This window comes from Salvelinus alpinus, chromosome 17 (genome assembly GCF_045679555.1).
Source record: "Salvelinus alpinus chromosome 17, SLU_Salpinus.1, whole genome shotgun sequence".
Lineage (NCBI taxonomy): Eukaryota > Metazoa > Chordata > Actinopteri > Salmoniformes > Salmonidae > Salvelinus > Salvelinus alpinus.
This window is the reverse complement of record NC_092102.1, coordinates 32,949,648-32,970,507: the sequence shown is the minus strand read 5'-3', so window position 1 is coordinate 32,970,507 and position 20,860 is coordinate 32,949,648. Positions and strand designations below refer to the sequence as shown.

General features: G+C 43.1%; 1 protein-coding gene across 1 annotated transcript in view; it reads right to left on the bottom strand.

Annotated features, from left to right (window-relative positions):
• Window positions 1-20,860, bottom strand: part of LOC139542785 (cadherin-4-like) — a 537,007-nt gene that overhangs the window by 63,222 nt on the left and 452,925 nt on the right. Inside the window, exons 7-8 of the mRNA XM_071348612.1 lie at window positions 16,162-16,306; window positions 14,122-14,294 (exon numbers count right to left, since the gene is read on the bottom strand). Of these exons, the coding sequence (XP_071204713.1) occupies window positions 14,122-14,294; window positions 16,162-16,306 (318 nt within the window). The remainder of the gene's footprint in view (window positions 1-14,121; window positions 14,295-16,161; window positions 16,307-20,860) is intronic.

Below are 20,860 nucleotides of genomic sequence, written 5' to 3'. Positions count from 1 at the left end.
TGTGTGTGTGTGTGTGTGTGTGTGTGTTAGCTCTAACCCAACATTGGGAATGAGTCAGGTTAGATAAGCAGTCTCCAGATAAGACAGAGCTGGAACAGCAAGCAGCGGTTCAGCTAAAATGTTTTCCTTTGTCTCCATCAATTTACCTCTTATTTTCTATCCCTCCATCCCTCCCTCCCTCCTTCCCTCCCTCCCTGCCTCCTTCCCTTCCTTGTGTGTCTGCCATATTGTTACCTCTCTGTATCACTATATTATCACTCATTCCTCCATTACTTTATTTTCTTTTTCAATGTCTCTCATCATCTTTTCTTCCTCCTTCAGTCTTTTCTGTGACCAACCATGCTTTCCTCTGCCTCTCATTCTCTTCCTTCTCTCTATACTTCACTGTGTATGTTTGTGTATGTTTGATAGGTCTCTCTCTCTCTCTCTCTCTCTCTCTCTCTCTCTCTCTCTCTCTCTCTCTCTCTCTCACTCTCACACTCACACTCACCCTCTCACACTCACGCTCACACTCACACTCACACTCACCCTCTCACACTCTCACACTCTCACACTCACACGACACTCACTAGGGTTGGGCGGTATCCAGATTGTCATACCGTGACACCATTTCTGTACCATCCCGGGGTATTTGGTATTACTAGGTATTATTTTTATTTGACAAACAAAACTATTTAGTCAACAGGGATCTTGATGAAGGAGGGTATTGAATGTCTCTGCTGGAACCAAGAAGCTTGATCTTGACATCTAGTCACTTAGCTAGCAAGTTAGCAAACCAAATACATAGCTGGAGCCCTGAGCTGGGTATAATTGTGACCTGTTCCAGGAAGCTAGGCGTATGTCACAAGTCACCACTTCACAGGAGAGGCATTTTTTGCGGGGCAGAAATGCCTTCGGGAACATGTAAACTTTCATGTGCCTTAATAGCAAACTTGTATGCCATCTGTAAATACGAATACAATTGTTAAATTACGAGTCTAGTTGGTTTAGCCATGGAAAAACCTTCCCGCTAGCCATGTTTGGCTGAGATAATGGTTGGGCTGCACATGCCGAGAGATGGGTTCGGATTGGACTGCCATGTAGCATGCTTCTGTCTATAACATGAGCTGCTTAGTATGTGTACAGTAGGTCATCCTTTCTAAAGTGGCTTTTTTGAAAGATACCACGAAGAACTGCACAAGTGTTGCTAATGCTCTCCACTTTCTGGAGGACCGAGTTTTGAAATCAGTGGAACGCCCGGTGGAAGCAGAGTATGATAGATGGAGAAAATTCAGGTGTTTGATTACAAATGTGGAAGGAGTCTAAAATAGAACACAGAAGGCTGTTGTATGAAACACTTGTATGGATTATATCTACAAACTAAGGCATCCGTGACAGAAAGGGAGAAGCGTTCATCCATGTATACGGGTAAAAGAGTCTAGCTAGCTACATTTACAGAAAAATATGGGTTTGTTGGTGTTAAAATGCACCAGTTATGCTATTTTGGTCCCCCAGGCTGTTGATGTCAGGCAGCCTGTCATTTTTGTGTTTATACTTTTTCATAACGACAATGACAAGTTTGATTGGTCTGCCATGTAGCTTGCTTCTGTCTATAACATGAGCTGCTCAATATGTGTAGATAATCCTTGCTACCACAGCTTTTTTGAAAGATATCATTAAGAACTGCAAAACTGTTGCTACTACTCTCAACATTGCTGCCCTGAATTTAACAGGTGCTATCGACAAAGATCAGTGGGGAAAAGTTGTGATGGACTAGTTTCTGGAGGACGATCGTGCCATGCTGACTCTCTCTGACTTTGAAAATTAATAGACGAGGAAATCCCTGATTTAGGTAAAAACATTTTCATTGAACCTGATGACAGCGATGGGGAGGAAACAGCAATCAACAGTCTCCGGATTACATCTGCAAACTAAGGGCAACCATGGCCTTCATGACAGTGAGGGAGAAGTGTTAATCCATCTACATTTCAAATTTTGTCAGAAAGTCGCTTTCATTGCAAGTTAAAGCATACTGTTAGCTAGCTAGCTAACGTTAGCTGGCTGGCTTGCTAGCCAATGTTATGTGTATGATCTGTGTAGTAATATTATTTGTATCTCACAAAGCCATTTACATTGCTAGTTATAGCTAACTAACATTGAAATTAGTTGGTTAGCTTTAGCTACCTGCAGATTCATGCATAGTGCATGGTAGTATGGTTTGGGATTATGGTTCATTCTTTAGCTAGCTAGCTAGCTAGCTACACGTCTAAACAAAATGTAAGTAACCATTTCACTCTGCCATTTACACCTTCTGTATCCTACTACTTTTTAGTCTTGAAATCTTTGGTTGTTTATTACACTACCTTACTCACTCTGTTTAGCACATGGCCTCACAAGCAAATCCTTAAAGAGATGGGTGTGAATGATGCTGAATAGGTGTAGACAAAGAAGAGCTCTCCAGTAGGTTTACCAAAACATTCACGGGCCATTTTCTCAAAAGTGGGGTTACAAGTTGATCAAGTTTTAAAGCAGATTTACTTTCCCATTGTTCCTCAACTGCAGTGTATGATATCATATTTTCTAAAGCAGGAATAGGCTTTTATAGGCTAAAGTCCAAGCTATGTCATCCAATGTCGCGACTGCTGTTGGCATCCAAAGATTATCCAACTTGAATAAAGGCTTGGAGGTAAGGACGACAGCAGTGGTGTAGCCTACAGGTGATACGGATGTCACTTATTATTGATATCTACATAGCGCATTGATGTGAATCACACTGCTGCTCTCTCATTTAGCTATTTGGGCTTTACAGATTGTGGTTGTTGTGGATGGCTGTTCACAAATGTATATGTATATTTTAACCCAATAACGGTTGAATTTTAAAAGTTTAAGATGCCTATCAATCATTGTTTTTGCGACCAGTGCACAGCCAGTGAAAAATGCTCTCTTGCAACAGCTGTATAGGAGCTCCCTTCTAAACTCCTCCGTGGTATTGTGTTCCATACAGTCAAAAACAAGTATAATTTAGGTAGACCATGAGTGGGGCTTTTATTGATCAATTTAATTTGTGCTGATACATTTTTTTTCTCCATATAGGACGACGTAGATATACTCAAACTCGCACACTTTACATAGACAGCTGCAAATGATCTAAATATAAGTGTCACCAACAAAAATGAAAACAATAGGCCTATAGCATACATTTTTCACATGCAAATAGCACTTTTCGGGAAGCTCAAAGCATTTATTTTTCAACTTGAGGCAATGAGCCAATCAGACCTCCATGACAACAAAATCATAAACAGAGTAGGCTAATAAGTCCTTTGTTTTGGGGTTATGCTCAAGTAAAACTATTTGGCTAATCTATAGTGCCTTCGGAAAGTATTCAGACCCCTTTACTTTTTCCACATTTTGTTACGTTACAGCTTTATTCTAAAATGGATTAAATAAATTAAAATCCTCAGCAATCTACACACAATACCCCGTAATGACAAAGCGAAAACAGGGTTTTAGAAATGTTTGCGAATGTATTAAAAATAAAAACAGAAATACCTTACTTACATAAGTATTTAAACCCTTTGCTATGAGACTCAAAATTGAGCTCAGGTGCATCTTGTTCCCATTGATCATCCTTGAGATGTTTCTACAACTTGATTGGAATGGCACACACCTGTCTAAATAAGGTCCCACAGTTGACAGTGCATGTCAGAGCAAAAACCAAGCCATGAGGTCGAAGGAATTGTCCGTAGAGCTCCGAGATAGGATTGTTTTGAGGCACAGATCTGGGGAAGGGTACCAAAACATTTCTGCAGCATTGAAGGTCCACAAGAACACAGTGGCCTCCATCCATCTTAAATGGAAGAAGTTTGGAACCACCAAGACTCTTCCTAGAGCTGGCTGCCCGGCCAAACTGAGCAATCAGGGAGGTGACCAAGAACCCGATGGTCACCCGACAGAGCTCCAGAGTTTCTCTGTGGTGATGGGAGAACCTTCCAGAAGGACAACCATCTCTGCAGCACTCCACTAATCAGGCTTCTATGGTAGAGTGGCCAGACAGAAGCCAGAGCCCAGACTTGAACCCGATCGAACATCTCTAGAGAGATCTTAAAAAAGCTGTGCAGAAACGCTCCCCACCCAATCTGACAGAGCTTGGGAGGATCTGCAGAGAAGAATGGGAGAACCTCCCCCAAAAAAGGTGTGCCAAGCTTGTAGCGTCATACCCACGAAGACTCGTGCTGTAATCGCTGACGAAGATGCTCCAACAAAGTACTGATTAAAGGGTCTGAGTAGTTATGTAAATGTGATTGTCGTGTCTTTGGCATCATTAAAGTGAAGACTGTTATTTTATCAAATCAATTCTCAGTAATTATTATTACGTGATTAAACTAATCATGTAAATGTAATTAACTAGGAAGTCGGGGCACCACGGAAAATCTTCAGATTACAAAGTTATAATTTTCCAAATATTAGTCATCTAATTAATGAATTATTCTTTACCTCACGTTAGTCTCATTCCAAACATTGTAAACTGTTGGTTGTCTGCACAAACCCAGCCTTTACTATGAATCATCCATACATCAATTGTCTTAATCATTTATTTACTAACTAACTAAATAATCACAGAAATGCATAAACAAACAAACAGTAGATATGGTTACAAGGAAAGGATAGGGGAGGTTTCCTAGTGGGCTAAGCCGATATGACAGCTTGGTGGACTGAGAAGGGCGGGAAAGACAAAAAGAGTCACTACACAGTTGATTAGCACATGAATGCTCAATCATTCGGGAATAATTGCAATGAATATATATTTACGCCAAGTGTGTCATCGTGATCTCTGTTGGAATCCTCCTTCTGTTGGAAAGTTCAGTCTTTTGTGGTTAGAATGGATACTTCAGAGTACCTTTCAGAAATGTTCTTATAGTATAGATGTTTCGGCGGTTGTCGGTCTTCGCATCCCTGGATGACATATTTTCTAGCTGCAGACTAGTAATTAGTATCTAAGATTTGCTCTTATTCTGTGGGGATAGATAATCGTTCGATAGAGTCGGGATCGATAGTTTATTTTGTCGGGATCGATAGAGTTGAACCATTTCCCGCCGTGTAGCCAATGCTCCACGTGGTATGGTTAGGAATTAAACAAGTTCTCATTTACAATTGCGACCTGGCCAAGATAAAGCAAAGCAGTTCGACACATACAACAACACAGAGTTACACATGGAGTAAAACAAACATACAGTCAATAATACAGTAGAAAAATAAGTCTATATACAATGTGAGCAAATGAGGTGAGATAAGGGAGGTAAAGGCAAAAAAAAGGCCATGGTGGCGAAGTAAATAGAATATAGCAAGTAAAACACTGGAATGGTAGATTTGCAGTGGAAGAATGTGCAAAGTAGAAATAGAAATAATGGGGTGCAAAAGAGCAAAATAAAAAAATACAGTAGGGGGAGAGGTAGTTGTTTGGGCTAAATTATAGATGGGCTATGTACAGGTGCAGTAATCTGTGAGCTGCTCTGACAGCTGGTGCTTAAAGCTAGTGAGGGAGATAAGTGTTTCCAGTTTCAGAGAGTTTTGTAGTTCGTTCCAGTCATTGGCAGCAGAGAACTGCAAGGAGAGGCGGCCAAAGGAAGAATTGGTTTTGGGGGTGACCAGAGAGATATACCTGCTGGACCGCGTGCTACAGGTGGGTGCTGCTATGGTGACCAGCGAGCTGAGATAAGGGGGGACTTTACCTAGCAGGGTCTTGTAGATGACCTGGAGCCAGTGGGTTTGGCGATGAGTATGAAGCGAGGGCCAGCCAACGAGAGCGTACAGGTCGCAGTGGTGGGTAGTATATGGGGCTTTGGTGACAAAACGGATGGCACTGTGATAGACTGCATCCAATGTGTTGAGTAGGGTATTGGAGGCTATTTTGTAAATGACATCGCCGAAGTCGAGGATCGGTAGGATGGTCAGTTTTACAAGGGTATGTTTGGCAGCATGAGTGAAGGATGCTTTGTTGCGAAATAGGAAGCCAATTCTAGATTTAACTTTGGATTGGACATGTTTGATGTGAGTCTGGAAGGAGAGTTTACAGTCTAACCAGACACCTAGGTATTTGTAGTTGTCCACATATTCTAAGTCAGAACCGTCCAGAGTAGTGATGTTCGACGGGCGGGCAGGTGCAGGCAGCGATCGGTTGAAGAGCATGCATTTAGTTTTACTTGTATTTAAGAGCAATTGGAGGCCACGGAAGGAGAGTTGTATGGCATTGAAGCTCGTCTGGAGGGTTGTTAACACAGTGTCCAAAGAAGGGCCAGAAGTATACAGAATGGTGTCGTCTGCGTAGAGATGGATCAAAGACTCACCAGCAGCAAGAGCGACATCATTGATGTATACAGAGAAGAGAGTCGGTCCAATAATTGAACCCTGTGGCACCCCCATAGAGACTGCCAGAGGCCCGGACAACAGGCCCTCCGATTTGAGACACTGAACTCTATCAGAGAAGTAGTTGGTGAACCTGGCGAGGCAATCCTTTGAGAAACCAAGGCTATCGAGTCTGCCGATGAGGATGTGGTGATTGACAGAGTCGAAAGCCTTGGCCAGGTCAATGAATACGGCTGCACAGTATTGTTTCTTATCGATGGCGGTTAGGATATCGTTTAGGACCTTGAGCGTGGCTGATGTGCACCCATGACCAGCTCTGAAACCAGATTGCATAGCGGAGAAGGTATGGTGGGATTCGAAATGGTCGGTAATCTGTTTGTTGACTTGGGTTTCGAAGACCTTAGAAAGGCAGGGTAGGATAGATATAGGTCTGTAGCAGTTTGGTTCAACAACCATTACAACCTTAGCTTATACTGAGGTTTTTGTCGTCTGAACTCAACCTGTGCCCCCTCGGTGTCCATCGAGGTACGCGTGGTCTGAAGAGGATTTCCTCAGGAGGGTTTTTTATTTGTACAGTAGAAAAGTAGAAAATGGCTGTTCCATGACGCCAGATCATGTCTGTGCTCACTGGGGTGGGCCAATGACTTAGTTAAACTTTAAAGGGAATACAATTCTTTCACAGTAAAGGTTTAACATCATATTATGTCATTTCACAAATAGTTTCATCTTTACTCATTCATTTTATACAAGAATTAGATGCAAACCCTATCATTGAGAAATTTACATATTCAGAGATATAGTAATGTGTGTTTCCTGTCCTTCATGAGGTCACCAAATGAAACACACTCAACATCACTGTCCCTTAAGTGTCCACAGACCATTCCCACCTTCCCACAAGTGGACATTTTGTATCAAATACTAATTTTGGGGATTTAGGAGTTCACCATGTGAAATCCTTTGTTCTCTCTATGTGTCTCTGTCTGCATGGCCAGGGGGAGAGAGTCTCCTCTTTCATGCCGTCCCTAGGAGGGGTACGTCACTTGAGTGGGTTGAGTCACTGACATGATCTTCCTGTCTGGGTTGGCGCCCCCCCCTTTGGTTGTACCGTGGCGGAGATCTTTGTGGGCTATACTCGGCCTTGTCTCAGGATGGTAAGTTGGTGGTTGAAGATATCCCTCTAGTGGTGTGGGGGCTGTGCTTTGGCAAAGTGGGTGGGGTTATATGCTCCCTGTTTGGCCCTGTCCGGGGGTATCATTGGATGGGGCCACAGTGTCTACTGACCCCTCCTGTCTCAGCCTCCAGTATTTATGCTGCAGTGGTTTATGTGTCGGGGGGCTAGGGTCAGTTTGTTCTATCTGGAGGACTTCTCCTGTCTTATCCAGTGTCCTGTGTGAATTTAAGTATGCTCTCTCTAATTCTCTCTCTCTCTCTCTCTTTCTTTCTCTCTCTCGGAGGACCTGAGCCCTAGGACCATGCCTCAGGACTACCTGGCATGATGACTCCTTGCTGTCCCCAGTCCACCTGGCCATGCTGCTGCTCCAGTTTCAACTGTTCTGCCTGCGGCTATGGAACCCTGACCTGTTCACCGGATGTGCTACCTGTCCCAGACCTGCTGTTTTCAACTCTCTAGAGACAGCAGGAGCGGTAGAGATACTCTTAATGATCGGCTATGAAATGCCAACTGACATTACTCCTGAGGTGCTGACTCGACAACTACTGTGATTATTATTATTTGACCATGCTGGTAATTTATGAACATTTGAACATCTTGGCCATGTTCTGTTATAATCTCCACCCGGCACAGCCAGAAGAGGACTGGCCACCCCTCATAGCCTGGTTCCTCTCTAGGTTTCTTCCTAGGTTTTGGCCTTTCTAGGGAGTTTTTCCTAGCCACTGTACTTCTACACCTGCATTGCTTGCTGTTTGGGGTTTTAGGCTGGGTTTCTGTACAGCACTTTGAGATATCAGCTGATGTAAGAAGGGCTATATAAATACATTTGATTCGATTTGATCCTCCAGGAATTTCCGACCTGAGATAACAGAACCTGGGTGTAAGAGAGAGAGAGAGAGAAGGGGAAGCCACTAGCTATACCCAAAAAGGGCCACTGTTATGACATGATATTTCTTTTCTTTTTTTTATACATTTGCTATATAAAATAAAAAAACAGTTTTTGTTTTGTTATTATGGGGTATTGTGGGTAGATCGATGAGGAAAAACTTTTATTTTTTTAAAATACATTTTAGAATAATGCTGTAACGTAATAAAATGTGGAAAAAGTCATACTTTCCGAAAACACTGCATATTTCCAAGTCCTATTCTTGAAGATCGAAAGGTATGCAATCAATTGCAATGACTGGAAATCTGACAGACTTTGGTTTTTAATGTCAAGATATACAGTAGCCTATTTTATTATTGTGTAGTAGAAAGCAATGGGGGTTAGAATAAGCCTACATAACCAACCCATAGAGTAAAATGCAACATCCATTTATGGCCAGCTATGTAAAACTATAACTATAAAATGTATCTTGCAATAGATATTGTTCAATTGGTAACATTCGTTTTGTCTTCTTCTAATGCCTCTCAAGGGGAAAGTAATCAGATTAAGTTACTGAGTTTGGGTAATCCAAAAGTTACGAGACTAATTACAATTTTAGACAGGTAACTAGTAACTATGACGGATTACATTTAGAAGGTAACCTACCCAACCCTGCACACACACACACTAACAAACAGAAACATTCTCAATTGTTTGTGTTTGATGCAATGACACAATCTCAATTGTTCTCCACACTGCCCTCACCCACCTAGATAAGAGTAATACTTACATGAGAATTTAGTTCAATGACTACAGCTCATAGTTCAACACCATTGTCCCCCTTACAGGAAACGAGGGGGAGCGAGCACGCCCCCATCCACATTGATGGGGTTGCAGTGGAGCAGGTCGAGAGCGTCAAGTTCCTCGGCGTCCAAATCACGAAAGACTTAAAACGGTCCAAACACACACACGCAGTCGTGAAGAAGGCATATCAGCGCCTATTTCCCCTTACGAGGTAGATTTTTTGTCATGGGCCCTCAAATACAAAACAAATACTACAGCTGTACCATTGAGAGCATCTTGACTGGTTGCAATAGCACCGCCCTCGATCACATGGTGCTACAGAGGGTGGTGCGGAGAGCCCAGTACATCACTGGGGCAGAGCTCTCTGCCATCTGTATCAGGCAGTGTGGAACTAAGGCCTGGAAACTCGTTAAAGACTCCAGGCACCCAAGCCATAGACTATTCTCTCTGCTTCAGCATGGCAAGCGGTACCGGTGCATCAAGTCTGGCACCAACAAGCTCTTGAACAGCTTCTATCCACAAGCAATAAGACTGATAAATAGCTAACAAAATAAATACACAGACTTTCTGAGTTAACCTTGTATCTTTATTGACCTTTTATTTTATTTTTGCACTGTCCGTCATCTGCTCACTCACACATAATATGCACATACATTTATATTGACTCTACACACACGCACACCCATTCACATACAAGCTGCTGCTACTCTGTTTATCTTATATCCTGATGCCTAGTCACCTTACCCTCATACATATCTACCTCCATCACTCCAGTATCCCTGCACATTGTAGATATGGTATTGGAACTGACCATGTATATTGTATGCTTACTTACTTATTGTGTTCTTCATATATCTTCTTATTTCTCGTGTGTTTTTCCAGTATTACACTGTTCGTGATTATTCATTGTTGGATTTTGAGTTTGCAAGAAAGGCATTTCACTGTACTTGTGCATGTGACTTTAAAACACACACCTGAAGGCTCCATTGACGTGTTGTTAATAGGCCTGGCAGCAGTGACAGGTGGCTAAGGTGATGCAGCAGAGAGATTCCCTTTACGGCGTTGACGGTGCTGTCACAGGCACATCCGTGTCACGTAAACAAAGATGTTAGGATGTTGTCATAACGTGACAGCTCCATAAACAAGGTGACCTCAGGGGGGCGGCTTGGAAAATGCTTGGCAGAGCGTGACGTGGCGTAACAGACCCCCATGACAGACAACCTACAGCCACACACAGTTGAAGACTCAAAGACTGACTTACGTGATTTGAAAAATAAAATGCAAATATACACTGACATAGACTGACCAGAAGAATCCAGGTGAAAGCTATGATGCCTAATTGATGTCAACCATTAAATCAACTTCAATCAGTGTAGATGAAGAGATTTTAAAGCCTTGAAACAATTCAGAAATGGATTGTGTATGTGTGCCATTCATAGGGTCAATGGGCAAGACAAAATATTTAAGTGCCTTTGAATGTGGTATGGTAGAAAGTGCCAGGCACACTGGTTTGAGTGTGTCAAGAAATTCAATGATGCTGGGTTTTTCACAATCCAAAGGGCATCCAGCCAACTTGACACAACTGTGGGAGGCATTGGAGTCAACATGGGCTAGCATGCCTGTGGAACGCTTTTGACACCTTCTAGTCCGTGCCCCAATGAATTACGGCTGTTCTGAGGGCCAAAGGGGGTGCAACTCAAAATTACATTCAAACTCAGTTTTTCACAATTCCTGACATTTAATCCTAGTAAACATTCCCTGTCTTAGGTCAGTTAGAATCACCACTTTGTTTTAAGAATGTGAAATGTCAGAATAATAGTAGAGAGAATGATTTATTTCAGCTTTTAATTCTTTCATCACATTCCCAGTGGGTCAGAAGTTTACATACACTCAATCAGAATTTGGTAGCATTGCCTTTAAATTGTTTAACTTGGGTCAGACATTTATGGTAGCCTTCCATAAGCTTCCCACAATAAGTTGGGTGAATTTTGGCCCATTCCTCCTGACAGAGCTGGTGTAACTGAGTCAGGTTTGTAGGCCTCCTTGCTCGCACACGCTTTTTTCTGTTCTGCCCACACATTTTCTAGATGATTGAGGTCAGGGCTTTGTGATGGCCACTCCAAAACCTTGACTTTGTTGTCCTGAGGCCATTTTGCATCAACTTTGGAAGTATGCTTGGGGTCATTGTGCATTTGGAAGACCCATTTGCGACCAAACTTTAACTTCCTGACTGATGTCTTGAGATGTTGCTTCAATATATCCACATCATTTTCCTGCCTCATGATGACATCTATTTTGTGAAGTGCACCAGTCCTTCCTGCAGCAAAGAACCCCCACAACATGATGCTGCCACCCCCGTGCTTCACGCTTGGGATGGTGTTCTTCAGCTTGCAAGCCTCCCCCTTTTTCCTCCAAACATAATGATGGTCATTATGGCCAAACAGTTCTATTTTCGTTTCATCAGACCAGTGGACATTTCTCCAAAAAGTACAATCTTCGTCCCCATGTGCAGTTGCAAACCGTAGTCTTGCTTTTTATGGCGGTTTTGGAGTAGTGGCTTCTTCCTTGCTGAGCGGTCCTTCAGGTTATGTCGATATAGGACTCATTTTACTGTGGATACAGATACTTTTGTATCTGTTTCCTCCAGCATCTTCACAAGGTCCTTTGCTGTTGTTCTGGGATTGATTTGCACTTTTCGCACCAAAGTACATTCATCTCTAGGAGACAGAACGTGTCTCCTTCCAGAGCGGTATGATGGCTGAGTGGTCCCATGGTGTTTATACTTGCGTACTATTGTTTGTACAGATGTGGTACCTTCAGGCGTTTGGAAATTGGCCCCAAGGATGAACCAGACTTGTGGAGGTCTTTTTTCTGAGGTCTTGGCTGATTTCTTTTGATTTTCCCATGATGTCAAGCAAAGAGGCACTGATTTTGAAGGTAGGCCTTGAAATACATCCACAGGTACACCTCAAATTGACTCAAATGATGTCAATTAGCCTATCAGAAGCATCTAAAGCCATGACATCATTTTCTGGAATTTTCCAAGCTGTTTAAAGGCACAGTCAACTTAGTGTATGTAAACTTCTGACCCACTGGAATTGTGATACAGTGAATTATAAGTGAAATAATGACTAGGGTTTTCAATTTATTACTTCAGCAGTAATAAATTCATGAACTTCTTTGAGTAAAAGATCATGATCATTAGAAAGCAAATTACGGACTCCTCTTTAAATCTGCGTATTCCTCCAAAGCTCAGCTGTCCTGAGTCTGCACAACTCTGCCAAGACCTAGGATCAAGAGAGACACTCAAGTGTTTTAGTACTTTATTTCTTGACGCAATGATGAAAATAATCATGGCCTCTAAATCTTCAAGCTGAATACTGGACCCTATTCCAACTAAACTACTGAAAGAGCTGCTTCCTGTGCTTGGCCCTCCTATGTTGAACATAATAAACGGCTCTCTATCCACCGGATGTGTACTAAACTCACTAAAAGTGGCAGTAATAAAGCCTCTCTTGAAAAAGCCAAACCTTGACCCAGAAAATATAAAAAACTATCGGCCTATATCGAATCTTCCACTCCTCTCAAAATTTTTTGAAAAAGCTGTTGCACAGCAACTCACTGCCTTCCTGAAGACAAACAATGTATACGAAATGCTTCAGTCTGGTTTTAGACCCCATCATAGCACTGAGACTGCACTTGTGAAGGTGGTAAATTACCTTTTAATGGCGTCAGACCGAGGCTCTGCATCTGTCCTTGTGCTACTAGACCTTAGTGCTGCCTTTGATATCATCGATCACCACATTCTTTTGGAGAGATTGGAAACCCAAATTGGTCTACACGGACAAGTTCTGGCCTGGTTTAGATCTTACCTGTTGGAAAGATATCAGTTTGTCTCTGTGAATGGTTTGCCCTCTGACAAATCAACTGTACATGTCGGTGTTCCTCAAGGTTCCGTTTTAGGACCACTATTGTTTTCACTATATATTTTACCTCTTGGGGATGTCATTCGAAAACATAATGTTAACTTTCACTGCTATGCGGATGACACACAGCTGTACATTTCAATGAAACATGGTGAAGCCCCAAAATTGCCCTCGCTAGAAGCCTGTGTTTCAGACATAAGGAAGTGGATGGCTGAAAACGTTCTACTTTTAAACTCGGACAAAACAGAGATGCTTGTTCTAGGTCCCAAGAAACAAAGAGATCTTCTGTTGAATCTGACAATTAATCTTGATGATTGTAAAGTCGTCTCATTTAAAACTGTGAAGGACCACGGCGTTACTCTGGACCCTGATCTCTCTTTTGACGAACATATCAAGACTGTTTCAAGGACAGCTTTTTTCCATCTACGTAACATTGCAAAAATCAGAAATTTTCTGTCCAAAAATGATGCAGAAAAATGTATCCATGCTTTTGTTACTTAGACTACTGCTCTACTTTCCGGCTACCCGGATAAAGCACTAAATAAACTTCAGTTAGTGCTAAATACGGCTGCTAGAATCCTGACTAGAACCAAAAAATTTGATCATATTACTCCAGTGCTAGCTTCCCTACACTGGCTTCCTGTTAAGGCAAGGGCTGATTTCAAGGTTTTACTGTTAACCTGCAAAGCGTTACATGGGCTTGCTCCTACCTATCTTTCCGAGTTGGTCCTGCCGTACATACCTACACGTATGCTACGGTCACAAGACGCAGGCCTCCTAATTGTCCCTAGAATTTCTAAGCAAACAGCTGGAGGCAGAGCTTTCTCCTATAGATCTCCATTTTTATGGAATGGTCTGCCTACCCATGTGAGAGACGCAGACTCGGTCTCAACCTTTAAGTCTTTACTGAAGACTTATCTCTTCATTAGGTCATAAGATTGAGTGTAGTCTGGCCCAGGAGTGTGAAGGTGAACGGAAAGGCTCTGGAGCAACGAACCGCCAGGGTTACTGACCTCGCGGTCGAGGCCTGCTGCCACGGTGACAATGTCTCCGGTCTCGCTGTTGATGGTGAACATGTTGGGGATGGGGCTGTGTGGCGTCTGGGAAAGGATCCGGTAGCGCACCATCCCATTGGCCGTGGTGTTGTCATCATGATCGAAGGCTGCCAGGTGCATCACAAACGTACCTGAGGAAGAGGAGGCAACAGTCAGATGAGGCATATATACACAGGGACAGGTACACAAGCACAAAGTACCAGTCAAAAGTTTGGACCCTCCTACTTATTCAAGAGTTTTTCTTAATTTTTAAACCGCAGAGTGAAGGAAAAGCAGCCAACAAGTGCTCAGCATATGTGGGAACTCCTTCAAGAATGTTGGAGAGGTTGGTTGAGGGAATGCCAAGAGTGTGCAAAGCTGTCATCAGGGCAAAGGGTGGCTACTCCGAAGAATCTCAAATATAAATAGTTTAAAAAAAAAATGGGTCACTAAATGATTCCATATGTGTTCATTCATAGTTCGGATGTCTTCACTATTATTCTACAGTGTAGAAAATAGTCAAAATAAAGAAAAACTTTTGACTGGTACTGTACATTCATGCACACACTGATCTCTCACTCTCTCTCTTTATCTCTCTGTCCCTGTTTACACTCCTCTCTCTCTCTGTCCCAGTATCGGCTCCTTTATAATTTCTCCGTCCCTCCCCCTCTCCCTGCCCCCCCCCCCCCCTCTCTCTCTCTGTCTCTCTCTCTCTCTCTCACTCTCTCTCTCTCTCTCTCTCTCTCTCTCTCTCTATCTCTCTCCAGCTGTCTCTTTCCCTCTCTCTCTCCATCTGCCTCCTCTCCTCTCCACCAGTAATTTCCATCCAATTTTTATTATCAGAAATAGTAATATCATCCCAGTGACAAGCTTCGTCCAGAGATAATTCCAGCCGAGCCACCATTTCAAACTCCATTACATTTCAAAGGAACATTTGTCAATGGGGCCGAGAAGAGAGAAAGTGGATTCCAAAGGACTCAGAGAGAAAGGAAAGGAAGAAAGAGCAGAGGAACAGAGTGAGGGATAAAGGACAGACAGAGAGCGGCTTTGCATTTGGTTCCAACTAGGGAGACTATCAATCTTTCACCCATCTCTCTCTCTCCCTCTATCTCTCTCTATCTCTGGAGAATCACACTGTGTCACCCGTTGCCTGGTTAATTTCATTACGGGGTGTTCTTAGGGGGCTTAATGTGGACCCTTTGTATGGGCGTCTACTCTGTGCCTGACAGGATTAGGGGCCTAAATGAGTCTTTAATAAGAAAACTAATTCAACTCTGTAATTGGCTTCCCATTGAAACCACTGGAGCTCTTAATACCAAAACTATTTTTTTTATGATTATTGTTCGGCTGAATGTCACGCATGCTACTGCCAAGGATCGGTGATGTGTGCGTGTGTGTGTGTGCTTGTGCTTGTGCTTGTGCTTGTGCATGTGCGTGTGTGTGTGTGTGTGTGTGTGTCTGTGTTGGGGTGGTGGAGTTTGTATTAAAATCGCTTCAGGTTGAAAAAGGAGAACGAAAGAGAGAGTTAGTGAGAAAATGAAAGTGCACCTGGACACCTCTTCAGATTTCAGATCACCTCTAGTGCAATACGACTTGGCTCATCAGCCTTTCTCTCCACTGTGAGGGAATAAATCAAATGAGTCAGTGGAGCTGCAGCTAAAGCGTGGTAAATTTAATCGCCGTATCATCTCCAGCCACACCATCCACAGCTTTATGGCCATGCAGCCAACAGTAGTGCTAGCTAAATGAGCACACTGCAGGACTGAAGCTCTCCATCTGAGCAAATGCCTCTGGGCTAAATCAAGTGGAATGTGAAACTGAATCAATCTATAAAAAAAAAAAACACAAACGCTCCGAATGGTATTCTCTACGGGCTCCATTTTTCTCACGCAGAACAGCAAAGTAATGTGCAAAGACTGCTGTAAAACTCACTATTCTCTACAGTGTGATTTATGTAGGAACTTTGTTCTGTCCATATCAGTGAGAAAGAGACAATGTTCCATCCATCCCTGTGTTTACCTGGCTTGGAGCCCTCGTCGACAGAGCCATTGTAGACCTGGTTCTTGAACTCAGGCCGGTTGTCGTTCATGTCTATGACATAGATGTACAGGTCTATGGGGCTCTCCACTCGCTCACCATTCATGTTCACTGCATGGGCACGAAGCTGGAGAGGGTGAGAGAGAGTGAGAGAGAGAGAGATAAAGATAGAGGGTCAATTATGCTGCCATTAACTAACTCAACATCAGTAACATGATATGGTTGATATGCAGTGTGGTAACCAATGCTATGCACTGCATTAGGGGATATTTGAGAAAAACAACAGGACCAGAGAGAAATAATCAACGTTGCATTTCATAACTGCACAGCCGAATGGGTACCAAGCACCAATAATATATGTGACTCGTTTCAGGAAACGAGGCGAATGTCACGCGTCACTACTTCACAGGAGCAGCACTTTAACAAATTTTTAAAAATGTTTATCAAAATGTGTTTATTGGGCAGAAATGCCTTCTGGAACACGTGAACTTTAATTTGCCTTAAAAACAAACTTGTCTGCCATCTGTAAAGACCAATGAAATTGTTAAATTACGAGCCCAGTTGGTTTAGCCACAGAAAAAGTGAGGAACCTTCCTGCTAGCCATGATTGGCTGAGATAATAGTTCGGATTGGTCTGCCATGTAGCAGGCTTCTGTCTATAACATGAGCTGCTTAGTACGTGTAGGTAATCCTTTCTAAAGTGGCTTTTTCGAAAGATACCACAAAGAACTCCGCAAGTGTTGCTAATGCTCTCCACTTTCTGGAGGAAGCAGAGTGTGATAGCTAAGGAGGTGGGGAAAATTCCGGCATTTGATTGCAAATGCGGAGGGACTCGAAAAGAGAACACAGAAATCTGTAAAACGCCTGTCTGGATGACATCTTCAAACTAAGGGCAACCATGGCATCCGTGACAGAGAGGGAGAAGCGTTCATCCATGTATACGGGTAAGGGAGTCTAGCTAGCTAGATTTTCAGAAAAAATATGGGTTTATTGGTGTTAAAATGCACACTACAAAATTGTTCCAGAATCTCCAATACCTAATTCTCAGGACTAGTTTCTTGAAAGTAACAAACAACAAAATTCCCTCGTTTTAAAGAGCTGGCTTCCCTTCAAAATATGATCTATTATTTTGTTTACTTCTTCTCCTAGTCTTCTTCGATCTCAGTCCAACATTCTGTGGTTGGTTTATTTGAAAGGGAATCCCAAAATCTCTTAATCTTATAGCCCACATCACAAACACAGTGAGTCAATGTGAACTGCTGCTCGACTGTATCCTACCCTAGAGCAACAGCAGCGGTAGGATTTCACACATAGTTTGGACATATAATTAATATCAAAATCTATACAGACAGGAAAGCCTGTCCAGATATCCTTTCTCTCCCCAGACATCTGAAAGAAAAATGTTTTGATAAAGAACACTGCAGGAGACAAATGCTGGTAATATACCTTGGTTAGCCGTAGAGGATATGTTAAGATTCAATAAACATCTGTGCTCTGTTTTTACTGCACCCAGGGAGAAGGTCACACTGATCTCTCTTTAAAATCAAGGTGTTATATTTCACTATTTGACCTTACTAGCATGCTTTATATCATCGACAAAGATGTATTCAACTTTGTCCCTGTAGACTGCGTGAAACGACAAAGGTTTAGGAACAATTCGGCGTTTGAGATGGACCACTAGGAATCAGGATGACATCAACATTCCACTGCAACAGGCAAATATGTAGCCTGTTAGAATGTCTGAGATGACTATCAACAGGACACATGAGTGGATGTAGTAAGACCTTCCACCAACCTATCTGATTCTCAGGGTATAATCTTCAAAAGAGAGAACAGGGGAGGAGAGGAGGAGAGGAGGAAAGGAAGGGAGGAGGGAAAGAGATAAATGGAGGAAAGTGGAGGCAAGGGAAGAAGTAAAATAAAAGGAGGAGGGAAAGAAAAGTGAAGAGAGGAGAAGGGAGAAGGGGAGGAATGTATGGTTACAATTTGTAGCAGCAGAACCTTTCTATTATGTGATTCTGATCGGACAGTGAGAGGGTGTCAACCGGGGTATCGCCATGACAACTATCTATTAAAAACCTTCTTACCCTCTTGCCAGGAGTGTTGTGGCCTTGTGACAGGAAAAAGAATCAGGAGGACGCACCATCCACTTCCTTTCTCTAAGGCAGGTGAACATCCTCTCCAATCTCTCTACATTTCTCTCCCCTCTCCTCTCTGCACCTCACAAAAATTGCATCACCGGGTCTCCCAAAGGTTAATTTGACTTTTCTTTTTCCCCTGCATTGTCTGATCTGGCCCTGCACCCAATATCCGCACACTGCCATCACTCCCTGCTAAACCGCAGTCTGGGAGCCCAGAAAGCTTTATCTCTCTCCCAGCGCTGCGCTACGCGGCGCCTACACCCTCATTCAATAACACCGCTAGTCAGAGATTACAAGCCGTGTTTAAAGGTCCACTGCAGCCGTTTTTTTTTATCTCAATATCAAATCATTTCTGGGTAACAGTAAAGTACCTTACTGTGATAGTTTTCAATTAAAATGGTCAAAAAGAAACCAAAATAGCTTCTTAGCAAAGGCAATTTCTCAATCAAGAATTTTGCTGTCTGGGAGTGGAAAACTGAAAATATGCTGTTATTGGCAGATAGATTTGGAACTAGGGATGGGTATCGTTAAGATTTTAACGGTATTACTACTCTTACCGATACTGCTTATCGATCCGGTACTGTAACGGTATTCTTATCGGTTCTTTTTGTTATTTTTTACGAGAAAAAAAAAACGAATTAAGAACAGAATTAACATTGCTTTATTTTTGTAAATGTAAAATAAATAAAATAAACAATTATTTACAGCAAAAGAAACAGGAATGTTTTGAACAAATCACTATTATAGATGTTCACTATTATAATGTTGTGATGATGGAAATGTAAAACAAATTAAATAAACAATATTTTCCAGCAAAAGAAGTCGGGACCTCTCCTGGCTTATTGTGTTCCCTGCAGTCAAAAATACCCTCTCGCTAGAGGTGGAGGAGGGTTGAGCACAAGGGTAGCTTGTTGCAATGTTTGTGAGGAGGGGCAGAGTAGCTCTCTTCTCCCACCACCACATCACAGGATCTTCAGCCATGGGGATGGGAGGCAGGCCTTTGTAGAGCTCAACCTCTAGGTGAACACGCTCGCTGAGGGTGAGGGACGAGGTGTCCTGTTGGATCGTCAACCTCAACTCCCTGTCCTCCTCTGAGAACAGCTCCTCCAAGGCACTCCTTGTTTTGTTCAATGGAGGGACTGTCTCCCAAAAAATTGATCATATTACTCCAGTGCTAGCTCCCTACACTGGCTTCCTGTTAAGGCAAGGGCTGATTTCAAGGTTTTACTGTTAACCTACAAAGCGTTACATGGGCTTGCTCCTACCTATCTTTCCGAGTTGGTCCTGCCGTACATATCTACACGTACGCTACGGTCACAAGACGCAGGCCTCCTAATTGTCCCTAGAATTTCTAAGCAAACAGCTGGAGGCAGGGCTATCTCCTATCGATCTCCATTTTTATGGAATGGTCTGCCTACCCATGTGAGAGACGCAGACTCGGTCTCAACCTTTAAGTCTTTACTGAAGACTTATCTCTTCAGTAGGTCATATGATTGAGTGTAGTCTGGCCCAGGAGTGTGAAGGTGAACGGAAAGGCTCTGGAGCAACGAACCGCCCTTGCTGTCTCTGCCTGGCCGGTTCCCCTCTCTCCACTGGGATTCTCTGCCTCTAACCCTATTACAGGGGCTGAGTCACTGGCTTACTGGTGCTCTTTCATGCCGTCCCTAGGAGGGGTGCGTCACTTGAGTGGGTTGAGTCACTGACGTGATCTTCCTGTCTGGGTTGGCGCCCCCCCTTGGTTTGTGCCGTGGCGGAGATCTTTGTGGGCTATACTCGGCCTTGTCTCAGGATTGTAAGTTGGTGGTTGAAGATATCCCTCTAGTGGTTTTCGGGCTGTGCACAGTGTCTCCTGACCCCTCCTGTCTCAGCCTCCAGTATTTATGCTGCAGTAGTTAATGTGTCGGGGGGCTAGGGTCAGTTTGTTATATCTGGAGGACTTCTCCTGTCTTATCCGGTGTCCTGTGTGAATTTAAGTATGCTCTCTCTAATTCTCTCCTTCTCTCTTTCTTTCTCTCTCTCGGAGGACCTGAGCCCTAGGACCATGCGTCAGGACTACCTGGCATGATGACTCCTTGCTGTCCCCAGTCCACCTGGTCTTGCTGCTGTTCCTGTTTCAACAGTTCTGCCTGCGGCTATGGAACCCTGACCTGTCCACCGGACGTGCTACCTGTCCCAGACCTGCTGTTTTCAACTCTCTAGAGACCGCAGGAGCGGTAGAGATACTCTTAATGATCGGCTATGAAAAGCCAACTGACATTTACTCCTGAGGTGCTGACTTGCTACACCCTCGATAACTACTGTGATTATTATTATTTGACCATGCTGTTCATTTATGAACATTTGAACATCTTGTCCATGTTCTGTTATAATCTCCACCCGCCACAGCCAGAAGAGGACTGGCCACCCCTCATAGCCTGGTTCCTCTCTAGGTTTCTTCCTAGGTTTTGGCCTTTCTAGGGATTTTTTCCTAGCCACCGTGCTTCTACACCTGCATTGCTTGCTGTTTGGGGTTTCTGTACAGCACTTTGAGATATTAGCTG